Below are 23,291 nucleotides of genomic sequence, written 5' to 3'. Positions count from 1 at the left end.
AAACGATTCGATAATTTTATCGTCGCATCAAAAGATCGTTGCGATATTATGATATACTTGAGGCAAAAAAGAAAAGAAAAAAAAACGAACGATAGAACACAGTGACTGTGCGTACGGCGAACGATACCTAAAAAGACACATACATACATCCTTCGCATTTGACCGAACGATTTAAGCTAAGCTACCATATACGTATAACGAGAAAGGAACAATATAGAATTTTTGTACAAAGTTTTGCGCTATTATTGCGTTCTCTCTGTGCTTTCTGCGCTCTTGATTATTTCGCGTATAATTTTCGTTTGTAAGATTGCTGATGGAAGGATATAACGATTGTAATGATTATTTTTTTTTTTTTTTTTTAAATAGTCACTCCCGTTCGTTTAAGTATCATATTTTATTTTAATTTTTTAATTTTTTTCCGAATTCCTAATCGTATGATGTACCATGAACGATGCGAGAGAGAGAGAGAGAGAAATTAGAGCGAAAGAAAAGAGAGAGAAGGAAGAACTACTTTAGTTTAACTTAGCAGCGAATTGTGCCTCGAGTGACTTATTAGTTGACTTTTCTGCGATCGCGAATATTTTTCTGAGCATCCCGATCTCTTGTAACATTCCTCGGTTCTCTAGATAACGTATATTAAATGCAGACAGGAAGACTTTACAAGACTGTTGAGAGAGACCGATGAACCGGAGTTATTAGACAGGTTAGGTTGTCAGGTAGAACGAGACGCTAAACAAGAGAATCGCAATTATATGCTCTCGTAAAGCATTATGAGTAAACGAACTATTACTCTCTGCTGATAATATAAATAAATGAATGAATAAAGAAATAAAGAAAAAAAAAAGAACAAAAAAAGACACTTGTATTATAAACATAGCAAATAATGTTATTAATAGAATATACAAGGAGGCGTGTTACATCTTGATCGATATTTCATTGTTTAGTAGATGCAATGATGGAATGATTATACTGTATGCTGAACGATGAAAAAATGAACGCAATAGATAGAAAGATTTCAATGAGTGGTGGTATGAACTATTAACTGTATATGATGAACGTTTGCGTAATCGCATGTCTGTGAAAAATAACGAAAGAGCGTTTTGAAATCGAGAACAAGTTATTTATTCAGTTTACGTCGAATACCCCTCGATCGTTTAATTTACAATCGATCACGCGAGTATCCTCTTAGAATTCTTCTTTAAAAGTGACGACGGATATGGATCGAACTATCTTGTCTCAATATATAAAAATATTATTTGAAATGTGTATATGATTTAATTCAAAAGTACTCTCAATGTCAAGTTAACCTTCCTTTGAGAAGAAGGTATCGTGAAAAATGATTAAATTTATTTCAAAAAAGTAATAAATAAATTTGTGTTCCCGTTAATTAAGTTTAATTATGATTATCTTAAGTTTGTTACACAATATTTTTTTCTTTATTTTTTTTATTTTATACATTTTTTTCAATCAATAAGTTCAATCCATTTTACCATCTGAAACTTTTAGAAAGAACAAACATATACTATTATTAATATTGGAATAAATAGTAATGCGATCGTTGCCATGCTCTTAGGATCGATCTATCGATCGATCGATAGATCGATCCTTTGGAAAAAAGAATACGAGACATCGTATAAACAATCGATACGACAGTATGCACGTATATTCATAAGAAGCAACACCAAGGACATTTTCAAATCGTGAGAACGACGTCTTTTCCACGTAATAAATTTTCAATGATTGCGGGTGACGAAAGTGGACGTATGCTTCCAAATATAATTATTATTTTATAATAACTCTATAATACCCAACGCTCGCTCCCCTCCTATTACCCCCATTTTCACTTTTACTTTCCCCACCTTGGCCGCGCTGCTTTACATTCTTTCACAGCCATCGTACTATATCGTCACAATACGTTATATATGCGCGCGAACAATAAAAGTACGTATTAAAAACTATTCGATGAAACTGTGAATTTGAATAATAAAATTATCAATAATAAGAAGTAACACAATTCGTTTATATTAATAAGGTCCGTTGAATTTTTCAATGATTTAAGTTATTTAAGGAAAAAATATATATATATATAACACGCGACAATACAGTCGAATAAAAATATTTCGAGATAAAATTTATGAGATGGATTACGTCATATCATTTTTTTTAATTTTGTTATTCGTATTTACATCGTACTATTATTTCATCTATTTTTGGGAAACACGCTTTAACAAGTTAGATTGAAAGAGTTAAACTAAATGTTCATAATAATGGGAACTCATTCTTTGTCAGCAAAAGATTATTTTATTTCAATATCGTGAATTTAGTAGATATGTTTTTTCGATGGTTTTTTAATATAATTACGATTAACTAACATAAACTTCCTTATTTATTACGGAAACGTCTCCGCATCCACAGGCTATGAGTAAATTCCTCATTGTCATCTATGATACGAAAATTTCTGAAAAAAATAGTACATGTATTATAAAAAATATAAATCTGAAATTTTCAAATATAAAAATATCGATATGTATATATTTCAAACATAAAATTATCGATCGGCACGCCTCCGTTCGGCACTTCGTTTAACTATTTTCTTCCTTGTTGTATCGTCGGCAAAACAGAAAATCACTGATACCAACCAAATCAACCGGTTAATGTGTAGGTTAAATGTAACCATCGAAGTGACGTGAAGTCGAACGTATACCAGTAGAATTGACAAAATTACGCGAAGAAAAACATGATTGACAGAAACCGATAACCGTCCAAGGTCCATAGAATTTTTTTCATCATATGAGCTTTCGCTTTGTTGATCTTAATAATATAGGTTATAAATTATTCGTTGAAATAACGATATTTCGGTTGTAGAGTGGAAAAGCTTCCCGAAAATTCTATCGTCTTCTTGGTTATTCTTCCACTCGAGTTGTGCTTGACTGCAAATCGTTCAATCTTGTCAAATAAAAGTGCTTCAAAAAAAGGATTTACCATCTTGAAAAAAGAACTAAATATATTTATTAAATTTTAGTTACATATTTTCAGCCATAAACATTGTTTTGTATACTTATAGTGTTGTTTTTTTGTTTTTATTTTTTACGCAGTAAAAATCGATCGATCGTCTGTTTTTGGTTATAACTCGATTCTACGCGCCACTACATTCTAATCGACGATCTCATTGCTTTTCTTTTTTTGTTTTTATGTATATCGAAATTTGAAACATTTATTGCCAACAAAATTATATTTAAGGCGGACGATGTGACTTTTGTAAATCAGTGAATACGTGACTCGAGTGAGTTCGCTGTGTTTGTGTTCTTTGCTAAAATAGTTGGACATTTATTTCTACTTATTTCTTTAATATTTTCTAATCTTGGAAGAACATATATATTTGAAGTGTCTTCTTGTTGACTGAGTGTCTCTTTAAATCTTCAGATTCGAAATTTCAGACTTGAAAGTTTAATAATTTTTATTCTAAAACACAACAGTGTTATTGTTTGGTATGGTAACTCAAGCACTGAGATTATAAATGATAGTGCTTGTTAGTTTTCAATTGCATCGCTTCTAAGAATATCTAAGAATATAGATTTGTTGTAACAAATTCTGTGCCACCCATCAATCAAAACATTAAAAATGGAATTTCCTTTATGGAATAAGTTTTTTATTTTTGCTGATATTATAATGAGAGTACCACCTTTGTTCATCATCGATGGATTATTTAGAATCAGTCTTGGATTACCTGATGAAACTATTGTATTAAATAGTACAGATAATGACTTTAAAATTACCAGTGTATTGAATACTTTTGTGGAATTTGTTCCTTTGGTTGGTTCAGAATCCTTTTTATTGGAATACTTTAATTTTGAACAACAAGGTTATCAAATGTTTATTATGATAATGTTGAAATTTATAGTATGCTGTATAGGTAAGAATAATATTTTATTGTAATGAAAATTTAAATATATATCAGTATATGTGCTTATAGTTCTATGTATATATATATTTATTTATATATATTTATGTGTATATATATATATATATATATTAATCAAAGTAAGAGTAGTCAAAGTTCATACATTATTAATGTAAAAGTTTTATTTCTTGAGCAATAAGGTTAATTATCATAGGTCACTGTTTTTGTCAAGAAGGAAAAATTTTACAATTCATATCATTCCTGATCAGATATTACAATGAAACTTTTGAAATCTAGAAGGATATTTAACCCGATATTTAAAAATGTTATATTAGAATTATGCAATTTTATTTTATATGCTTAGTGATTATATAAACAATATATGCAATAAAAATATACAATGAATTGGCATAAAATTTGCAGTGATAATTAGCTAATACAATGATTTTTTTGCAGGATGTATAGCAGCTTTATGCACATTTATGTTATGGACAAAACATCTTATAATCGTGTACTTATACATGATATCTATAGGAGTAATATTTATATCCTATTGGTCTAATGTTAGTACTATCAAAGCTGTTATAGCATATGTGAGCAAACCTGAATATACAAACAGTATATTGGATGATATATTACATTTGAATCTGACTTCTATTATCAAGGAAGGAACAGGATCTTTGCTTTTTCAAAACTATATATTACAGTGTTTATTGGCTAGCATTTTTTGTTATATACACTTCGCTCCAAGATATTTAATTCTTCAAAAATTGCTGGTAATGAGTTTTATGACACCATCACTTCTGGCTATCCATCCATTACCTGTAAGTAAAAATAGAAATTTATTAATATAATCAATAGTTACCATTGATTTTTAAATTCAGTGAATTCAAACTATTATTCATGATTGTTTCAGATATCGATTCTTTATAATGCGCCAGTTTTTGCAACACTGCTTCCATTAGCTGTTTGTAAATTTATTATTTGGTACAATGGCGTTTTAATTCTGAAAACCATTTATATGGGATATGCTCATGCACGCAATTTTATAAGTAATTATGGTCTATCTGCTCTTGTAGAGACAGAATGGTTCCGTCTAAACGTTCCATGCGTATTACGTACGTTTTGGTTGTTGAGAATAGGAGAAGAAGTTGTACAAATTTTGGGAAATCATTATGGAGATGAAGATTTCTCATATTATCATATGCTCAGAACCTTATTGGTAAATGGATGTGAGACCTTAACTGCAGTGTTAGGGATGACTAGTATAATTTCTCTTATTTGCCATTATATTGGTTGCTTCTTCCAATGGGTATTATTGACCGAGGATGGCGATGAAAAAAGCATCGGCACGATATCCGCAATATTATTCTACATATTAGCACTTCAAACTGGATTGACAAGCTTAGATAGAGAAAATCGATTAGTCAAACTATGTAGAAATTTTTGCTTATTATTTACTGCAGTACTACATTTTGTACATAACATTGTAAATCCACTCTTAATGTCTCTCAGTGCTTCACATAATCCAGCACTGCATAGGCATTTACGTGCTCTTGCAGTTTGCGCCTTCCTTATATTCTTTCCAGTTTCTCTATTGGTATTCCTTTGGTCACAGTTTAGTGTGAGCACATGGTTATTGGCTGTGTCTGTTTTCAGTGTTGAGGTAATAGTCAAGGTAATGGTATCCTTGGCTATATATGTCTTATTTCTCATTGATGCATATCGTACTGCATTTTGGGAAGAGTTAGATGATTGCGTTTATATTATAAGATCTTTTGGCAATATCGTAGAATTTGCCTTTGGCGTTATATTACTCTTCAATGGTTTCTGGATATTAATCTTTGAAGCTGGCGGTGCTATTCGTGCTATTATGATGTGCATTCACGCATACTTCAATATTTGGTGTGAAGTCAAAGCTGGGTGGCTAGTTTTTATGAAGAGACGAACTGCAGTCAACAAAATTAATTCTTTGGCCGAAGCGAAGTTTGAACAGCTACGATCTCTCAATGACGTATGTGCCATATGCTACCAAGAAATGCAGGCTGCAAAGATTACACGCTGCAATCATTACTTCCATGGCGTGTGCCTACGAAAATGGCTCTACGTACAAGATCGATGTCCACTTTGTCATGATGTCGTCTATAAGCCTCAAAATAAGGAGGACTGTTCTACGGATTCGCTGTCACCGGAATAGAGAGAAAAAAAAATAAAAGGACGGGGATAACGAAGTCTTCCAAAAAGGAGATCAGAATAAGCTGGAGCAATTTTAAGCAAGACTCGTCATTGGAAGAGATAATAGATAAAACTCTTCAATGAGGATAATTACTATGACACATAGCTTTATTGTGATATTCTTTATACTAATAAATATTGCGAACTTAAGAAGGCTTAAATTGTGCGACATCGATCTTTAAAATTTTATTTGATTACTTTCTTTTTGATAATACACTACATTAGTAGAGTATACACAAAAAATGAGTTTCGATAAGAGGATTTAATACATTCTTCCTTAAATTTACTATACGCTATTGTATGCGTTCCTTATCAAACAATATAATTAAAGAAACTTAACAAATGGTGTAATTTACTACGACATATTAATAACGTAATTATCTACGAACTAGATTTATACTAATCTCTCTCTTCCTTTCTCTTTCTCTTTTTCACTAGATTATCTCTAATTTTTCATATACGATTACGATTAGATTAACATCAAAGTCTCGATTTATATCTACTGTTATAATGCGATTGAAAGCTTAAAAAAAATAAATTTATATTCATATTAGATTTAAAATATATTAAATATATATATATACATATATATATCTTTCGTACCTGGCATATCTTATTGTCGAGAATGATGTCTGCACAAAGATTCGAAGCCTAATCTTAAGCTTATGTACATATGCTTTAAATGTATATATGCATGTATACATAGAGATCGTTAAGTTAAACATGAAAATAACATTGTTTTATCGAAAATATTTTATATATCACGTATGTTACTTGATTATCTCGTGTATACTTTTCCACTTGATTCTTTTCCTACTAATAAGTGACAAATACATAGCTTTCTTTATTTATCATTGGATCTTTGACCTTTATAGAATGTTCATGTGAAATTCATTTATCACAAATTGATATTAATTTTTTTTTTGTAACCAATTAATGTAAATATAAATGTAGACGAATCAGAAAAATATTGATTAACATGGGTGAGAGAGACGTAAAATATATTATAAAAGACGAATTTGAAAGTGTAAAATAATTGTGAAATTGTAGGTAAAATTGTATGTACATATATATATATATATATATATATATATATATATATACATATATACATATATATATATACATACATATATATGTATGTATGTGTGCGTGTATCTATATACACAGATATATATATACTTATAAATAAACACTAATTTTTTTTTGAACTCATGAATTTAAATCAAATAAACTGTGTGTGTATAGATAAAAAAATTATTGAATCAAATTCATTGGATCAATACTCCTTATGAAACATTTGAGTCTCGTTAATTATAATAAAAAAAAAGAAAAAAAAAAAAGAATCTATCTATAAAATAAAACAAAAAGGCAAGATGTACTTTAATAAAATTCAGAGTATACAATAGATAATAGCGTGCAAGAGGATAGTGTTTTCACAAAATTGTAATAGTATATCATTTATCCGTCTTATTAAAATAAAAATAATGCGATGATTTGCTTAAGATAAATAATAATAAAATAATAATACATAAAGCAAAACCTCATATATATATATATATATATATATATATGTATATATATATGTATGTATCGATACTGTTTATTGTTATAAAAGAAAAGAAAAAAATCATAACAACATTCTGTTCGTGGGTATACATGGAAGAAAAAAAAGATCATTAAAACATTATATTTTTTAATCGAATATTTATTTCTTCCTCTTCAAGTATTTTAACATAGCAACAAACGTTACGATAAAAAAAATAGGGTGCAAGATCCTCGGAGTCACATGCATGAGAATATTTACAGTACGTATTTACAGCGCGCACAGCATCCTTCGCCCCTCTCTCCTTTCTCACTACATATTATTACGTACTACACGTTCGAACTTGAAATCTCAAATGTCAGTCGTGTGCGTACTTCGAACGAGTGAGGGTTGTGTGGTGTCTCCGAGGACTTCGGAAGCTATTTAGAACGAACAAACGAAGATAAACAGGTATCGTAGAATTAATTTTAATAATAATTTAGATAATCCTTGCACAGAATAAAAATGTATTATATTTACATTATTTTTAACTATTGGAATAGAATATTTATAACAAAATATAAATAACAAAGAATGAAGTTATATTTGTTAATACAGGATGGGCCAAAAATTACTAAATGATTACTCTTTCCAAAACTTTTTAGGCTAATTCTCCTTTTTTTTTTTTTTTTTCATTACAAACCTAGAAACTTTTGGCTCGCTGTTTATTTGAAATATACATTTATGGAAATATTTTATGATGTTTTTGTTCAATTATAAAGTATGTATGTATGTATATGTGTATATATATATTTATATATATATATATATATATATATATATTATATATATGTATATATAATATTTGTATTATTTAGCAAGTTTACATACCGCTAATTGTTTTGACGAGAAATTTGATACAGGTTAATAGTGAACGTTTGTCATAACTCATTTGCGCAGTTCTTATTTACAAACGTAAATCTTGTTAATTAATTTCACAATAAATTGACAAAGCAAATATCTGACATGAATAAAAGAGAATCAAGATCAAAAGGAAAATGACGAAAACCTTGTGTATAAATTTTATTATCGAATACACGAATATATGGTATTTTTTCTCTCTTTCTTTTCTCTCTCTCTCTCGCTCTTTCTCTTTCTCTTTCTCTTTCTCTTTCTCTTTCTCTTTTTCTTTCTCTCTCTTTTGGTTCAATGAACGTCGGAATGTTTTTCAAGTTGTAGGAGTGGCTTCAAACACGATCTTATAACGCGAGGAGATGAATGGCATCAATTCATGAATCATTTTTCGCGTCGGTAATTACAAATTATGAGATTCCTTGAGAAAGAGAGAAAGAGAAAGAGAGAGAAATAAAAATGGTTAAAGAATTTGTATATAGTTATTGTATTGCAATGGATTTTTTTCTTTATAAAATATTCTCATATATCGTATATACGAATATGTATGTACATAAATGTATTTTTAATAGTTACTACTTTTCTGCGAATATCTTGGAAATTATCCAAAAATAATTGTTTTATGATTTCTTTATAAAACTATTTCGAAGTTGTTAAAAAATTGAACACATTTTTTGTCAAAAACGTATCATTACTTTCCATGAATATATTTAAATTTAAATCGACATAAAAGGTATTATTATGTGTGTAGTATGAACATAATAAAAAAAAAAGACCAGATGGCTATTGTCAGGAGATCGTATATCATATATCACGTGACCATTCTTACGAATAACGTATTGTTTTGTCGACCAATAAGATCATTTCTTATAGTTTGAAGAGCGAATCTTTATGCAGTTTTCGATATTGATCGATGTATGTATTAATGCGCTAACGATTTAAATATTTGCTAAATTCACGTTGATTTGAGTTAAGGGTATGGAATCCGGACACTGGTTATTCTCTTCGTAAAACGGAAATCCTTGTAATACGGAAGATAAAATTTATTATATCGGCTCTTATTTTCATTTATCACGTGTAGAACGTTGCATATCCGTATGTACATACGTGAGAAACAAGGGTGTGCGAGTGGATACTTCCGCTCGTACAAACGCATTTGTTCAATCGAACTTTTAAGAGGGATATGACATCTCAGTAAGTAATTGTTAGTTGGGAAGACAAGGAAAAAGGAATTCTTCGTCTTCATTCTCGTTCTCTTTTAATTTTCTAAAACATAATCATTTTAAAGGTACTTCATAACAAAACTTTATTTTATTTTATTGTAATTATAATTTAATTGTAATAGTATAATCGTATATATTTTATCAAAGTTTTCATTTGTTGCCACTTAGCGGCGCTGCGTCACTTATTTAAATATACATGTCATTTATGCGGCTATCTTCAAAAGTTAATTGCTATATATGTACGTTATTTCGATCTTGACGATTTTTGTCCTATCAAAAAAATTACCTATCAAGATCTCTCACGATATTAAATGCGTTAAGTTTAGAATTTTACAATGTTCAGTATAGATATACCTGTGATTAAATATAATCCTGAAAAAAATAAGAGGGAATACGTTCCAAAAATTCAGGGTTATCGTCGTGGTCTACATTCCGATTTACCAGCTTTGGAACATTTAATATCGGTTAAAACTTACGATATATTCGGAGATATCGATATTGGACGAATATAGTAATTGGCAGTGATTATATATTAATATCTAACTTTATTATTATAAAAATATTTATATGAGCGATTTTTAAATTTCCCGCTAAAACTTAACATTTTATCTCTCTCTCTCTCTCTCTTTCTTTCTCTCTCTCTCTCTCTCTCTCTCTCTCTTTCTCTCTTTCTGCGGCCTGAAATTCGATGAAAAATCTATTACAGCGAATCCTCCTGTTTCACTATAATTCAATACAATGAAAAAGGAGATATTATTTCGGGAATATTCCTCTGCAATTATCCTAATATTCCATCGATTCCAAAACAAGAATGGTTCCATTGTTTAAAAATGCATTATAGGTAAATATTCTATATGAAAAATTCATTATAAGATATTCATTCTAAACCGACATCTTATTCTTTTTTTTTTTCTCAAATAGCATTGACGATGTTATAGAAAATGGAACGTTCTTTATTCATTGTCTCGTCTGGGACGATCGTTATACTGAAAATTTCTTCGAATCTCTTCTTGTTGCTCTATTCGACATGGATATCCACTGTTTTCACGTTATTCTTGTGCTTCCACCTCAGATCGAACCAGGTAAATCCATGAAAATATGGATATATACGTATGTACATAGGTATCGATTCTTTCACTGATCAAAACCTGTTATATCCTTTTTGTGTGTATGTATATATATATATATATATATATATATATATATATATATATATGTATTTCTCATTCTTTCCGTTTTTTATTTTTTTTTTTTTTCTAGAAAATTCTTTCGCAGATTACATGATCAGGATAGCTCCAATTAATTTCAAGGATACGTTTATGGTACAAGCTTTGTACATATGTATGCGATACAATATCATTCCAAGATTAAAAATTCGTCGTGCTGTGTAATTATTATTATTATTATTATTATTATTATTATTATTATTATTATTATTATTATTACTTTTAGTATCATTATCATTATTATTATTATATTTTTTATGGAGAGTGTCGAAATAGTAGTTGCTACAAGTATTACATTAAAAAAATATATATTCGTATGAGGATTATATTATTCATATAGGGAGGAAGATAATGACGACATAATACCGATAATCGACGCAGACTCGTCCTATGTGAAAGAATTTTACGGGGAGTATTACATAAGCGAAATGACACGTTATCCGGACGGTCGCCGTCAGTTAATCGTTTCTGAGGACGACAATGGTTTAGCTACTGGAGTGATCTGCGTTAATTCGACGATCGACGTCGATCTCTTAAATGAGAATTTTGAATTGACTCTTTATGATGGACTGAGGAAACCGCATGAAACAGATCAGGGTTTTAAGATATCAAGACAAAGTCCAAGCGAGGTTTTCTTTACGACTTTTTCTGGAATATTGCAGGACACCTTCTTGTTAGTCGATATTTAATACACATACATACGCATACAGAAAGAGAATATAATTGTTATAAGCGGAAGTAGAAATAGAAATATGTTAAAAATACATCGTTATTTAGAGACAACTCGAAATATGAACCAAAATCAAATGCAATCGTTGAGGATAAACTTGAGATTGAAACGACTTCCGAGAATGGTCAGTGAATGTCATTTTTTCATATTGTTAATTAAATATTAAAACAATTTACGTATCTTTTTTTTGTATTCTTAGATGAAACTAGTTTGGAAACTGAAAAATTTATTGATAAAGGAATAAATGCGGAAGATCAAACGGATGATACCGAACTTGAAGAAATTTATAAACAAAAGAAACCTTTTCCTGTAGCAAAAAAACGCGTTCGTATCGGTAGTATTTATGAAGAAAAAGTAATCAGAGTACGTTCGCTTGAGTACATAACTCTTCATTTTATTTTCAATGTCAATCAATATACCTGTCCTTTATATCTTCAGTTTAAAGAAGAAAATTCGGAAAATGCTAATGAAATCCGATCATCATTACGTAAAACTTCAATAAAAAAAGAAACTTCTTATCAAGAATCGAAGGAAGAAGATCTCGATCAAGATGATAGATCATCGGTTTCTGATCAGTTTAATATTAACGAATTCGAAGATGCGATATTTGAAGTACCAAGTAATAATAAATAAATAGATACTTAATAATACGTGTACACTGCAGCATACCAAATTAATGAATTTTTTCGAAGAGATATATCCGGCAACATCATTGAATGCCGTCGAATTAGAATCGTCTGATATGAAACAAGATATTTTGACGAGTTCCATTTATCAAGGCGAAGTTAATGCGTTCGTTGTAGAGATTTTTGCGGTACGAGAAGATATTGGCAATCGTGGAACGCGAGAATTTTTGGAAGCTGCTTTTGAATGTTTCCCTGATTTAGATTACTGTGTATTACTTTTACCATCAACTTACGCATACTTTTCCTTTTTGGAACTATTCGTGGTAGGTACAATTTTATAGAAAATTTCATTTAGTTACATGGATAGATCCTACATAGAGATATCTAGAAAGTGAATGTTATGTCTAATTAATAATTAACATATATAGCGAGTACCATTGAGATATAACAAAGACTTTCCTATGTCTTTGTACGTGGCTCACAAGGCAATACTTTTCAGAGAAATTAAATCTCACAAAGGTGATTTATGCGATATAACTGAAATAAAACAATTTTTAATTAATATTCCACGAAGCAAAAAAATAATGGAAGATTTTAATCGAAGTGTAAATGAAACTAATAACAATGTTTATAGTTATATTTTCACATCTGATAATACGATCATTGGCTTGGCTATTGTCTGGTAATTAATAATACATATTGAGCTAACTATATTCAATTTTTAATCATACATTTTATTATAATTATAGCATTGAGAAGGATCAGCAAGAGATCAAAAAGCATTATCACGTAGACGACTTTATTGTGAGACAATATATTTTTCACGAAGCTTATGGTTGCCTCTTACATTTTGTTCTAATGCCAATATTTTCGATAAATCAGAAATTCTTTTTTTACGAGATCATGCGACTATGCGACTTGACGGTTCTTTATTATCGTTTCTACGAGGAAGAAGGAAGTTCACTCGTAAGTTTTTACTCTCACGTATCATACTTGTGTAGATGCATTAAATTAATTCTTCTCGAGTAATGCGTGAGAAGAATCGGAAATAATTAGAACAGCTAGATCATTAGATTGTTTGATAAAGTTTCGATGCTAATAATAATAATAATAATAATAATAATAATAATAATAATAATAATAATAATAATAATAACGCTAATATATATTTTTTTAGACTCGAACTAAGCCAATAGTTTCTTGTTTAAAAACTATGGTACCAGTGAATCCACGTAGAAGAATAGAATACGAATTTTGTTCTTGCCCCGAGACTAATGAAATTAAACTTAAACAGAATAAAGACAAAATATTTTCACTTTTTATGACAACGCCAAGAATCGCTACGATACCAAATCGGATCATTGATACGAAGATAGTTGTCGTAGGTGCTTCCGATTGTGGCACAGCTTTGGTCGAATTTTTAGCATTAGGGTAAATGCTTGATAACAAAAAAGATATATATATATATATAAACAATAGATTCGCGTTATAGGTATCTACAAAATTTTGTCCACTTTACAAATCTCACTTTGATTTCACCGAATGGATTACCATATGAAAGGAAATATACTGATATTAAGTGGGATATGATCCCATTTAAGGGAAGATATTGTCGTAATTATCAGTTCTTTATCACAAGACGTGCTTGGATCAATGTCGTTTACGGAAAATTGTTAGCGATTAATAGGTAATAAATTGATGAGAGACCAGGTTTCCGTGGAAAAGGCAGTGACCTTCGTAATTTGTTAAAATGTACGACATGTTCGTTTGCAACAGGAAGGATAAATACGTGACTGTAATGGATCAAGAAAACTTGAGTTACGACTTTCTGATTTTAACTAGCGGTCTTCAATACCAACAGACATTGTTCAGAGATAAGAAAATTGATGAAGACAAAAAAGCGTAAATTTTTTGAATTTTTAATTAAAAATTCAGTTTTAATATATTTTTATTATTATTGTTAATCACTCTGAACTTTCTTTTATATAGTGATATCATAACATCAAATCAACTAATTTGGAATTGTTTAACTATAAACGATGATACTGATGCATTCTTTTCATTAAAAAAAATTCAATCTGGAACAAATGATTTCAAAGAGAAAAGTAATCTTTTAACATACATACTATATTATAAACATAAAGATAAAAAGATTAATTACGTGTTTTATAGAGGCCATTGTATTTTATGGACACAACATCGATTGTTATTGCGCTATTCATGGATTGATGAAACATGGAATAAAAGGTTCTTGGATCACTCTGATCGAGCCTAAATTAAATCTATGTGACAATCAGATTAATTTTTTTCGTAATTGTGAAGTACGCAAAAAAAGAACTATTATATAATACAATATGAATAATTATTGATCAATGTAAATTAGTAATACGAAAACTTTTATAAGGTGAACACAGCCATAAAGAATTCTATTCTGGAGAGTGAAATAAACCTTCTCTTAGGATGGAATATAATTAATTGGACTTTGTTAGAGGAATATCAAGATGTTAAAAGAATCGAATCAGTTACTATAAGATCAGGAATTAATATCAAGATCATTCCTTGTGACTTTTTTTTCAATTTTTATGAGAAAGATATTGATATCAATTCTTTTTTAGGTAACAATATATAATTGTTTTTGTATAATATTTATACAGGATGGATTAAAAGTTTCTAAGTGATTTTAAAAATTAATTATTCTTTTTCGATACGTATGGAGTAAATTTTTTGTTTTAGATTATAAAATCACAAACCGTAAGGCTCGAAAAATAGCAATTAATTTTTAAAATCACTTAGGCCCATCCTGGTATTTTGTTCGATAGACTACACGTGAATAATTCTTTATTGATCGACATACACATGTATATATGTATTTCAGCAATTTGTCGTGCTGGTTTAGTATTCGATGGACGTGTGGTGATAGATCCTCAATTTCGTACAAACGATCCATTTGTATTCGCAGCTGGAAGCATAACCAAATACTCGAGAAAATTTCAAGCCAAATTTTTCGAGCATAATCATTATAATAGTATAGAGATTGGCGAAAAAGTTAGTATCGCATTTTTCTATTTTATTCTTTATGAGTTATATTCTCCCATCATTTTAATTTATCAAATTGTGTGTTTCTCTAATTATTATTTATTGCTTTTCTTGAAAACTTGAACAAATAGCTTGGTAAAATTATTCGCAAAGTAGTAGACGTCTATCAAGAATCTAAAGGAAGATACAATAACTTCGACAGAAGTAAATCGTGCTTGTTATTACCAGAATTTCGATCACCAATCATTGTATCCTGCATGTTACCTGGTAACTTTCATTATCTTCACGTCGATAAACCTGGACAGAAATCGTCTCGTGATGTCGTTGTAAAACAATCTCTTTACGTAAGAACTTCGATAATATGATATACATATAATTCGTATTTATATTCATAATAATATTTTTTAAATCGAGTGATTTATTATTTATTAGGGCGATGTCATGGTGACAGGTAATTGCTTATCCGAAATTGGTTACTTCCGTTTACATATAAATACTCGAAATGTCGTAGAATCAATCACTTGTTGCAGTAAAAAGGTTTATACCAATGTCAAAGTTTATTATCATAATTTATTCGAATCTCTCTTCATTATGTTATACTTTTTAGAATTTCGAAATAGATCACTTGATCACTTTGTATGGAAAACACGACAGTATGTTAAACGAAGTTAAATATCGTTTCAGAGTAAGTTTCATTTTTTTTTCTTATCTTTCATTAACTCTCATATTGAATTTTCTAATCGATATAATTTTTTTATCAGAATTCTCTTATCGTGGACTTTTATTCATATTTCCGGGAGCCATGGGCCATGGCACTGTTTTACGACAGATTCGAATGTTTGCGAGTCGAAAATCGTGCCACTTTGTTATCCAGAACGGTAAGATACGTTTTGGAGAGCATTGATAAGATTTTAAAATTATATATAATACATAGGATAGGCCCAGAAGTTCCTAAAAGATTTTAAAGATCGATTTTTTTTTTTTTGAAGCTTTTTAGGCTTGAAATTTTATGAGCCAAGTTTGGTATTTGAGAAAGATATTAGTTTACAAAATTTCGAAGAAGAGTAATTGATCTTTAAAATCGTCTAATCATGACAACTATACTCGTCAAAACATAGTTGTCAGATTAAAAAAATCAAACCATCATTTTTCGTAACAGAGTGCTTCCGGTAATTCCTTAGTCGAAGATTGCTTGCGTGCTTTGTTAAGATCCGAAGGGGAAGAGGTGAGTGATGACTCTTTTAAATAGGCTGGATCGATCATTATTGAATATAACTCACTGAAATGTGATATGTTTATTATCTTCGGTTCGTACCTTAGAATATTAATACTAAGGTGTCTGTTTATTATAGATATCAGAAAAGGATCGTGATTTAATAAGAAAGAAATATATTGGATCTGTCTATCAGCAAGAAATAGAAAATAGTGTAGTAGATTTTCTACAATTTTCGGAAGAAGATTTACCTATTTATTGTACACCTTATTTTATGCGATGGTTGTATCACGATATCACATCTAGTCCATTATTTTGTGACGAATGAAGTAATATTTTATTCAACAATATATACACACATACATACATACATACGTATTTATAAATATCGTCAAGATTGTATTGAATTAAGGTTCGAATCTCGCTGGCACAAGCTTGCATACATTCTCCTGATTTACGATAAAAGTGTCCTCGTTCAAAGAGTCCAAGTACGCTTGTTTAGCATGCTATCCGATCTGTAGGTCAAGTTTAAAATGCTGTAGAATTGTTCTATAGGTTGGCCTTAGGCATTTCACCGCAATGTCACAGCGCCCACGCTAAATGACAGAATAATAAACTCACACAAGATGTTTCTATGAGAGTATCATTAGTGTTGTGATATTGTCATTCATCGTTGTCTCGATTGTTGTTGTTTGGATAACCTTTCCGTCTATGTCTTCTTTACCTACGTGAGTAGAAAAAAATAAGTTGTCATAAAATCTTTCATGACCTTACTTAACTCAAGGTTCGTTACACTCACGCATTTGTTTCTCTTGGAATTATTTTTTGATACGAAATTGAATTTTATACAGAAAAAAAAATATATATATATATATAAAAATGACAAGTTCATCAAGTGTAGCTCTTATATATTAGATCAGTCTACATGTATCTCTCGCTATCATAAAGTTCTGTGCGAATGTTTCAAGGCAAATTAGTGCCCCACACCATTTGCATCGATTAACATTTTAGATTTACTCCACATAACGAAAGATACCTGCAACCAATACTTATCATTAAGTGTAGATTTGCGTCAGTCTTTGAATCGCAAACAGTCTTTTTGTCGAATTGCGTAAGCCTTAAAGCAGCGCAATAGTGATTTTGAAACCTATCCAAAAACTCAAAGATTACGTTATTTGGGTCAATGTCATGCTATTATTAGTATTTTTTTTTATTACTATGTATAAAACATTTATAATAATGACAGCAAAAAATATTCCATAAATGACAATTACGATAATTAATAATTTATTTTTATTTAAGGGATTTCAGAATTTTTATTTGATGACTTTTCATAACACGTATTTGTTTTTCAGATAATCTCTTGAAAGATGCTTCCATCATCGAGAAGTACGTGGAAATCAGCATACTATTACAATGCCGATAACAGTTACGCTTTTTATCGTACCACCGATATTAATTTGGAAGATGCGAATAAATCGGTTAAACCAGGTAAATTAAATCACGTACTTTATAATAAAACTTCTTTTTAATTTTAATAATATAATTAAAAAGATTTCTATATATCGAAATGAAATCTCTTCTTTTTGAATGAATAAGTAGACTAAGCATTCCAGTTTTAATAAGATGCATACTATCGTGATTAGTCCGTGGAAAAATGCAAGAATGTCGTATCGAAGCAAAACACGACTACGTTTGTGATTATGATTATGAATAAAAAAAGTGTAAAAATGTTACGTAGGTGATTTACTCGGCAATGACTACTGTTTACGGATTGCGGACGAGCAACCACTGTATTATAATTTTCAAGGCAAAACCATCTTTATTCTTTAATGTTTTTGTCGAAAGAAAAAAAATCAAGAGATTATTCTTTAGGATATATAAGAGTCTCGGTGATTATGAAAGCTCTAAGTCATATGTTTTTTTCATTTTGAAATATTTTGACATTTTTGTTTGAATTATTTATTTTTCTATATTAATAAACGTAGAAAAAATATTTATTTCTGAGAGAAGTAGTACTTGTATGTAATTTAAAAATTTTTTAAATAGCGTGTGTGAAAAAATATATTTATTATCTCAAATGATTTGAACCATTTCCAAAATTAATGGAAAATTCAAAAGGGAAAACGTATATAAAAAAAAAAATAATAAAAATAATATTATATGTATGAAAGAGATAAAGTTGAACATAACATTGAATTAATTGTTCGTTTTCTCTTCTTGAAAGTATTTAAATTTCGTGACAGAATATTACACATTTTTTATAATCACAAAATTTTAAATATGTGAAACTCTAATTATAAAAAGGAATATTATTTATCACCTAATAGCATTTACTTTTTTACAAAATTAAAATTTCTGATACAAGAAATGATTTATATCACTATCAAAATAAAAATAAACTGAATGTTATTAAACAAAAAAAAATTATCACTGCTATAAAAAAGCGTTATTGAAAATTTTTTTTCTAACTTCGTTTTCGCGCTTTTTATAAACTTAATTTTTTACTTTGTAGCGAGAACATTAAAGTTTGTACCACGAAGCAGCAGTACTCGAAACTATTCTCCTCAGAGGAAACATATTCCTCGAACGATTCGTTTGACAGAATATCAGGAAGCTGTACTTGAGGATCAATTTAAAAGATGGCCAAGGGCACCTCATACAGGTGATATTGTTCTGTTGGCAGCGGAGACAGGCCTGTCCGAAGATGACGTCCAGGTCTTTTTTAAAATAATTATTTCATTAAACTCCTCTTTCACATTTATTTCTTTTATAATACAAACATATTTTAGGATTGGTACGCTATAAGATTGGCTCAATGGAGAAAGGAACAAGGTCTTGGTGGAAATCTAGGATTGCACTGATGCGTGTTTCCGAACATGTCGAAAATAAAATAATTTGTGTACCTGAAGTAGAAGTTAATGATCATATCATTTGTTATGCATAACAAAATTATTGATATGAGAGAAATAATAGTACTGCGTTATATTAAAAAACGAATACCAATACGAAAAACGATTATTGACTTCCGAGAAGAGAAGTAAGTTTTAAAAAAATATCTTTTAAGATTCTTTTTTGAAAAACCAAAGAGAGTTTTTTTCTCATACAATTGATTAACTTGAACACTTCTTTTAGTATCTAACCATTATATTCTATAGAATATAGTTTATTGCTTTTAAGATATTAAGCATATAATAATTGCATAAATATAATTAGTGGAATTATTATATAGTGTTATATATAAAAATATATTATCAATAATACAATATATTAATGCACTATACGATTATATTGAGAATGATTTTATGAATACAACTCACTATTATTAATATTATATATATATATATATATATATATATATATATATATATACTTGCTCTATTTATTATTCTCTTTTATTATAATCATTTTTATAATGATAACACAAGCACACGCTACGATAAAATTGTTCTATCGTAGACTACTCTAAGCATCTTCGTCGTTCTTTATTCGGTGGAGCGTAGAACATCGGAGCATAGTTATAAATAAATAGGGAATAAGAATAGCATAGGACGATGCCATCAATCTATCAACTTATTTTAATAGACCTAATCCTACGGAGTTGACGAAAGTTCGATATCTGCTGTTAGAGAAGAACAATTGTAGCTTAAATCTATTCTTACACATGTCTATCACTTACCGTATGCCCAAAATGCTACCCTACGAGTAACTAAATCTTATGGTATCAGATATGCAAATATATAGTATGCTATATGGTATAGAAAATTTCAAAGAATATATGGTAGTTTAAAAGTTCGGATATCACTTTATGTGATTAGAGGTTGGAAGAGTCTAATTTTAGTGTACTCGCAAATGATAGATATGTCTGTATCGATTGAACGCTCGGAGAATCGCTCCAGGAAACTTCGTAGATAATATTTTTTGTATTATTTTGGAAGAGAGTTAGATACAATCTTGTATCAAGCAACGTTCTCGATTGTTATTGACTGTTAAAAAGAACAAAAAATAGAGAACGATTTCAATTTTGAAATATTTTTTAATCGTGAGTACGCGTTTGATAGAAAGTAAAATTGTTATATAAAATATTTTGTCGTACAAAGTGTGAGATACATCTCGAATCAACATGAATACACAATTATTTGCTGTGGACGAATATAACAATCTTATAAAACCCATAATGATAGCAACAAAAATAATTTCTGTTTGGCCACTGGATAAAGACTCTACTAGGACAGCTGTAATACTCCAAAACTTACATACAGTTGCTATGTTTTTAATGGTAAGAAATTTTTTTTTCTTTTCTTTTATCTTATTAGAATATTTCCTATGGAGGAATATTATATAATATATTCCTTTTCTTATCTCCGTTTATACATACATACATATATATATATATATATATATATATATATATATATATACACATATACATATGTTCAATAAGTAATATACATATACCAATTAAAGAATAAATTCTTACACAGGTTATATCGTTGTCCACTGCAACTACGTTAGAGGTAATAAACACCATAGACGATTTAAACGAGGCAACTGAATGTGCTCTGCTTTGTACTGCTTTTTATCTCTGTGGATTTAGACTCACGATTTATTCCTTATATCGCAAAGACATGTTCTATATCGTCGAAACTATGAAAACCGATTGGATTTTAGGCAGCTATGAAGATATTCTCATTTTAAGAGACAAATGTTTATTTACATTTCGCCTATCCAAATACTTCATATTCACCGTAGCTAGCACCATTTTCCTATTTATATGTGCTCCTCTTATAGAGGTATTTGACATAAACATGGTCTAAAAATTAATAACAAAAAAAAAATAGATAAATATTCGAGATTGTCTCATTTTGTTAAAGGGATACATTTATGATACGACTATGAGGGTACTACCCTTTCGTGGATATTTTTTTGTAAATCATACGATCTCTCCATTCTTCGAAATAATCTATACTTTTAACGTTGTATCAGGCTGTTTCTCAGCCACTACTATAGCTGCTGCAACGAGTTTCAATCTTGTCGTTATTATGCATGGATCCGCAAAATTCGCAATCATACAGAACAAATTGAAAAAAATAAAGGGTAACAAACAAAGTGCATATACTGAACTTTCAGCCTGTATAAAAAGTCATCAGGATGCTATCACGTGAGATGGATGACATTATTTTGAATTTTTCTTATAATTAGATTTTGTGATCGTAATATGATCAAACTTTGAAAAATAGTAATTTTACAAAAATAAATAATACTATTAAAGTAAATGAATTATTAACTAAATTACTCGTAGATAGGTTCGCTGATACGCTGGAGAGAGTTATAAATATCTTGGCCTTAGGGCAATTCGTTATTAGTACCGGTTTGGTGTGCTTCGCAGGATTTCAAATCACTGAGGTTCGTTATTATTTGCGATAATACATTCGTGTTAATAGCGCAATAAATTTATAAAAATTAATTTAGTATATATATATATGTTCTCTCAGATGATTCAAGATAGAGGACGATTCATAAAATATTCAGCTTTTTTGAACTCTGCAATTCTAGAACTTTTTCTATTTAGTTTTAGCGGAAACAAATTGATAGATGAGGTAAGTAAAAAAATTATCTTCACATTATTTTCTTATTTATTGAATTAATAAATATTAACAAGAATGCATTATATTAACTATTAATTAATATTAACTATATCTATGGTGTGTATCATGAATGTAGAGCGAGGCTGTAGGCTTTGCTGCTTATGAAAGCGAATGGTATAACAATAACTGTGGTCTAATTCTACAAACGATCATCATGCGATGTAGAGTACCATGCAAAATAACAGCTGCAAAATTTTATAGTATGTCTCTTGAAAGTTTTGCAACAGTAAGTCACAAAAAAACGTATCACATAAAATTCTTACAAATCGTTAAATTTCTTACTGATATTTTCATGAATTTATATTTATATTTCCAAAGGTTCTCAGTACATCATTTTCATATCTCACAGTACTCAATGCCTCGAACGAAGAATGAAAGAGCAAAATACTTGTAATAAAAGTTAAGGCTACGTCAAATTGAAATACCAACTGGAGTATAATTGGAGTACCAATTTCATGAAAGTTGAACATTTGGAGTGTTACAATGAATACCATTAAATCGATATATTTAGATTTACATAAACTATATTCTCTTCATGTATGTTTATATATTTAATATAACGATTATTCTGCAAATGGTGTAGAAAGTGAATATACATTAAATACACACGTTAATGAGAAACTAGAAAATAGAAGAAAAAGAAGAAAAAAGAAAAGCAGAAAGAGAAAGAACATTATAGAACAATTGGTTATAGTTCCCTCTTAAATGGAGCATCGTAAGTACGAGCAAGTATCCCGGCCGGGATAAACCATGAGCACGAATAACGTTCTTTGGAGCGTCTCGTGGATATTTTCATCGCAGCAGTAGAGCACGTGCACTTGGCCCGAACACGCACGACTTCGTCATTTTCTGCCTTTTCACGTTCTTATGCACTCTGCAACGACCTGGTTAGTGTACCCTGTGTTTTCAAAAACTCTCGATATCTCAGATTTAAATATATCATTTACTTGTATACTTTCACTGATATATATATAACTCGATCATTCAATCATTCGTTTCACTTCAATTGTCATCCA

At 29.6% G+C, this 23,291-nt stretch overlaps 4 protein-coding genes across 6 annotated transcripts; all 4 read left to right on the top strand.

Annotated features, from left to right (window-relative positions):
- Positions 1-2,094: 2,094 nt before the first annotated feature.
- LOC127064217 (protein TRC8 homolog) lies at positions 2,095-7,482 on the top strand. Its single transcript, XM_050994933.1, has 4 exons — positions 2,095-2,767; positions 2,866-3,913; positions 4,358-4,725; positions 4,818-7,482. Exons 2-4 carry the CDS (start codon positions 3,622-3,624, stop codon positions 6,096-6,098), a joined length of 1,941 nt encoding a protein of 646 aa, XP_050850890.1. The 5' UTR covers positions 2,095-2,767; positions 2,866-3,621; the 3' UTR covers positions 6,099-7,482.
- A 302-nt stretch (positions 7,483-7,784) lies between these two features.
- Positions 7,785-19,910, top strand: LOC127064250 (uncharacterized). Its single transcript, XM_050995029.1, has 4 exons — positions 7,785-8,132; positions 17,983-18,118; positions 19,143-19,345; positions 19,420-19,910. The coding sequence occupies exons 2-4, from the start codon at positions 17,998-18,000 to the stop codon at positions 19,489-19,491; spliced, it is 396 nt and encodes a 131-aa protein (XP_050850986.1). The 5' UTR covers positions 7,785-8,132; positions 17,983-17,997; the 3' UTR covers positions 19,492-19,910.
- LOC127064206 (cilia- and flagella-associated protein 61-like) lies at positions 8,139-17,349 on the top strand. 2 transcript variants are annotated; one of them, XM_050994891.1, is made up of 24 exons: positions 8,139-8,972; positions 10,503-10,637; positions 10,718-10,878; positions 11,057-11,183; positions 11,363-11,695; positions 11,800-11,876; positions 11,952-12,115; positions 12,191-12,371; positions 12,445-12,701; positions 12,807-13,060; positions 13,128-13,344; positions 13,556-13,809; positions 13,871-14,065; positions 14,155-14,280; positions 14,368-14,483; positions 14,551-14,699; positions 14,783-14,993; positions 15,254-15,423; positions 15,546-15,758; positions 15,847-15,951; positions 16,022-16,099; positions 16,176-16,292; positions 16,574-16,639; positions 16,767-17,349. In XM_050994891.1, exons 1-24 carry the CDS (start codon positions 8,953-8,955, stop codon positions 16,953-16,955), a joined length of 3,915 nt encoding a protein of 1,304 aa, XP_050850848.1. In that variant the 5' UTR covers positions 8,139-8,952; the 3' UTR covers positions 16,956-17,349. The 2 variants fall into 2 exon arrangements, with proteins under 2 accessions (XP_050850848.1, XP_050850847.1); XM_050994890.1 differs by having other exon boundaries at positions 8,139-9,767; positions 11,952-12,371.
- A 122-nt stretch (positions 19,911-20,032) lies between the features above and the next one.
- On the top strand, positions 20,033-22,699 carry LOC127064234 (odorant receptor 13a-like). 2 transcript variants are annotated; one of them, XM_050995000.1, is made up of 7 exons: positions 20,033-20,906; positions 21,112-21,420; positions 21,502-21,788; positions 21,934-22,033; positions 22,123-22,227; positions 22,352-22,501; positions 22,594-22,699. In XM_050995000.1, exons 1-7 carry the CDS (start codon positions 20,751-20,753, stop codon positions 22,648-22,650), a joined length of 1,164 nt encoding a protein of 387 aa, XP_050850957.1. In that variant the 5' UTR covers positions 20,033-20,750; the 3' UTR covers positions 22,651-22,699. The 2 variants fall into 2 exon arrangements, with proteins under 2 accessions (XP_050850957.1, XP_050850956.1); XM_050994999.1 differs by having other exon boundaries at positions 22,352-22,699.
- Positions 22,700-23,291: the final 592 nt, after the last annotated feature.

The sequence above is a fragment of the Vespula vulgaris genome, chromosome 5, assembly GCF_905475345.1.
Source record: "Vespula vulgaris chromosome 5, iyVesVulg1.1, whole genome shotgun sequence".
Taxonomy (NCBI): domain Eukaryota; kingdom Metazoa; phylum Arthropoda; class Insecta; order Hymenoptera; family Vespidae; genus Vespula; species Vespula vulgaris.
The sequence above is the reverse complement of the archived record's forward strand: the minus strand, read 5'-3'. Positions and strand labels throughout refer to the sequence as shown.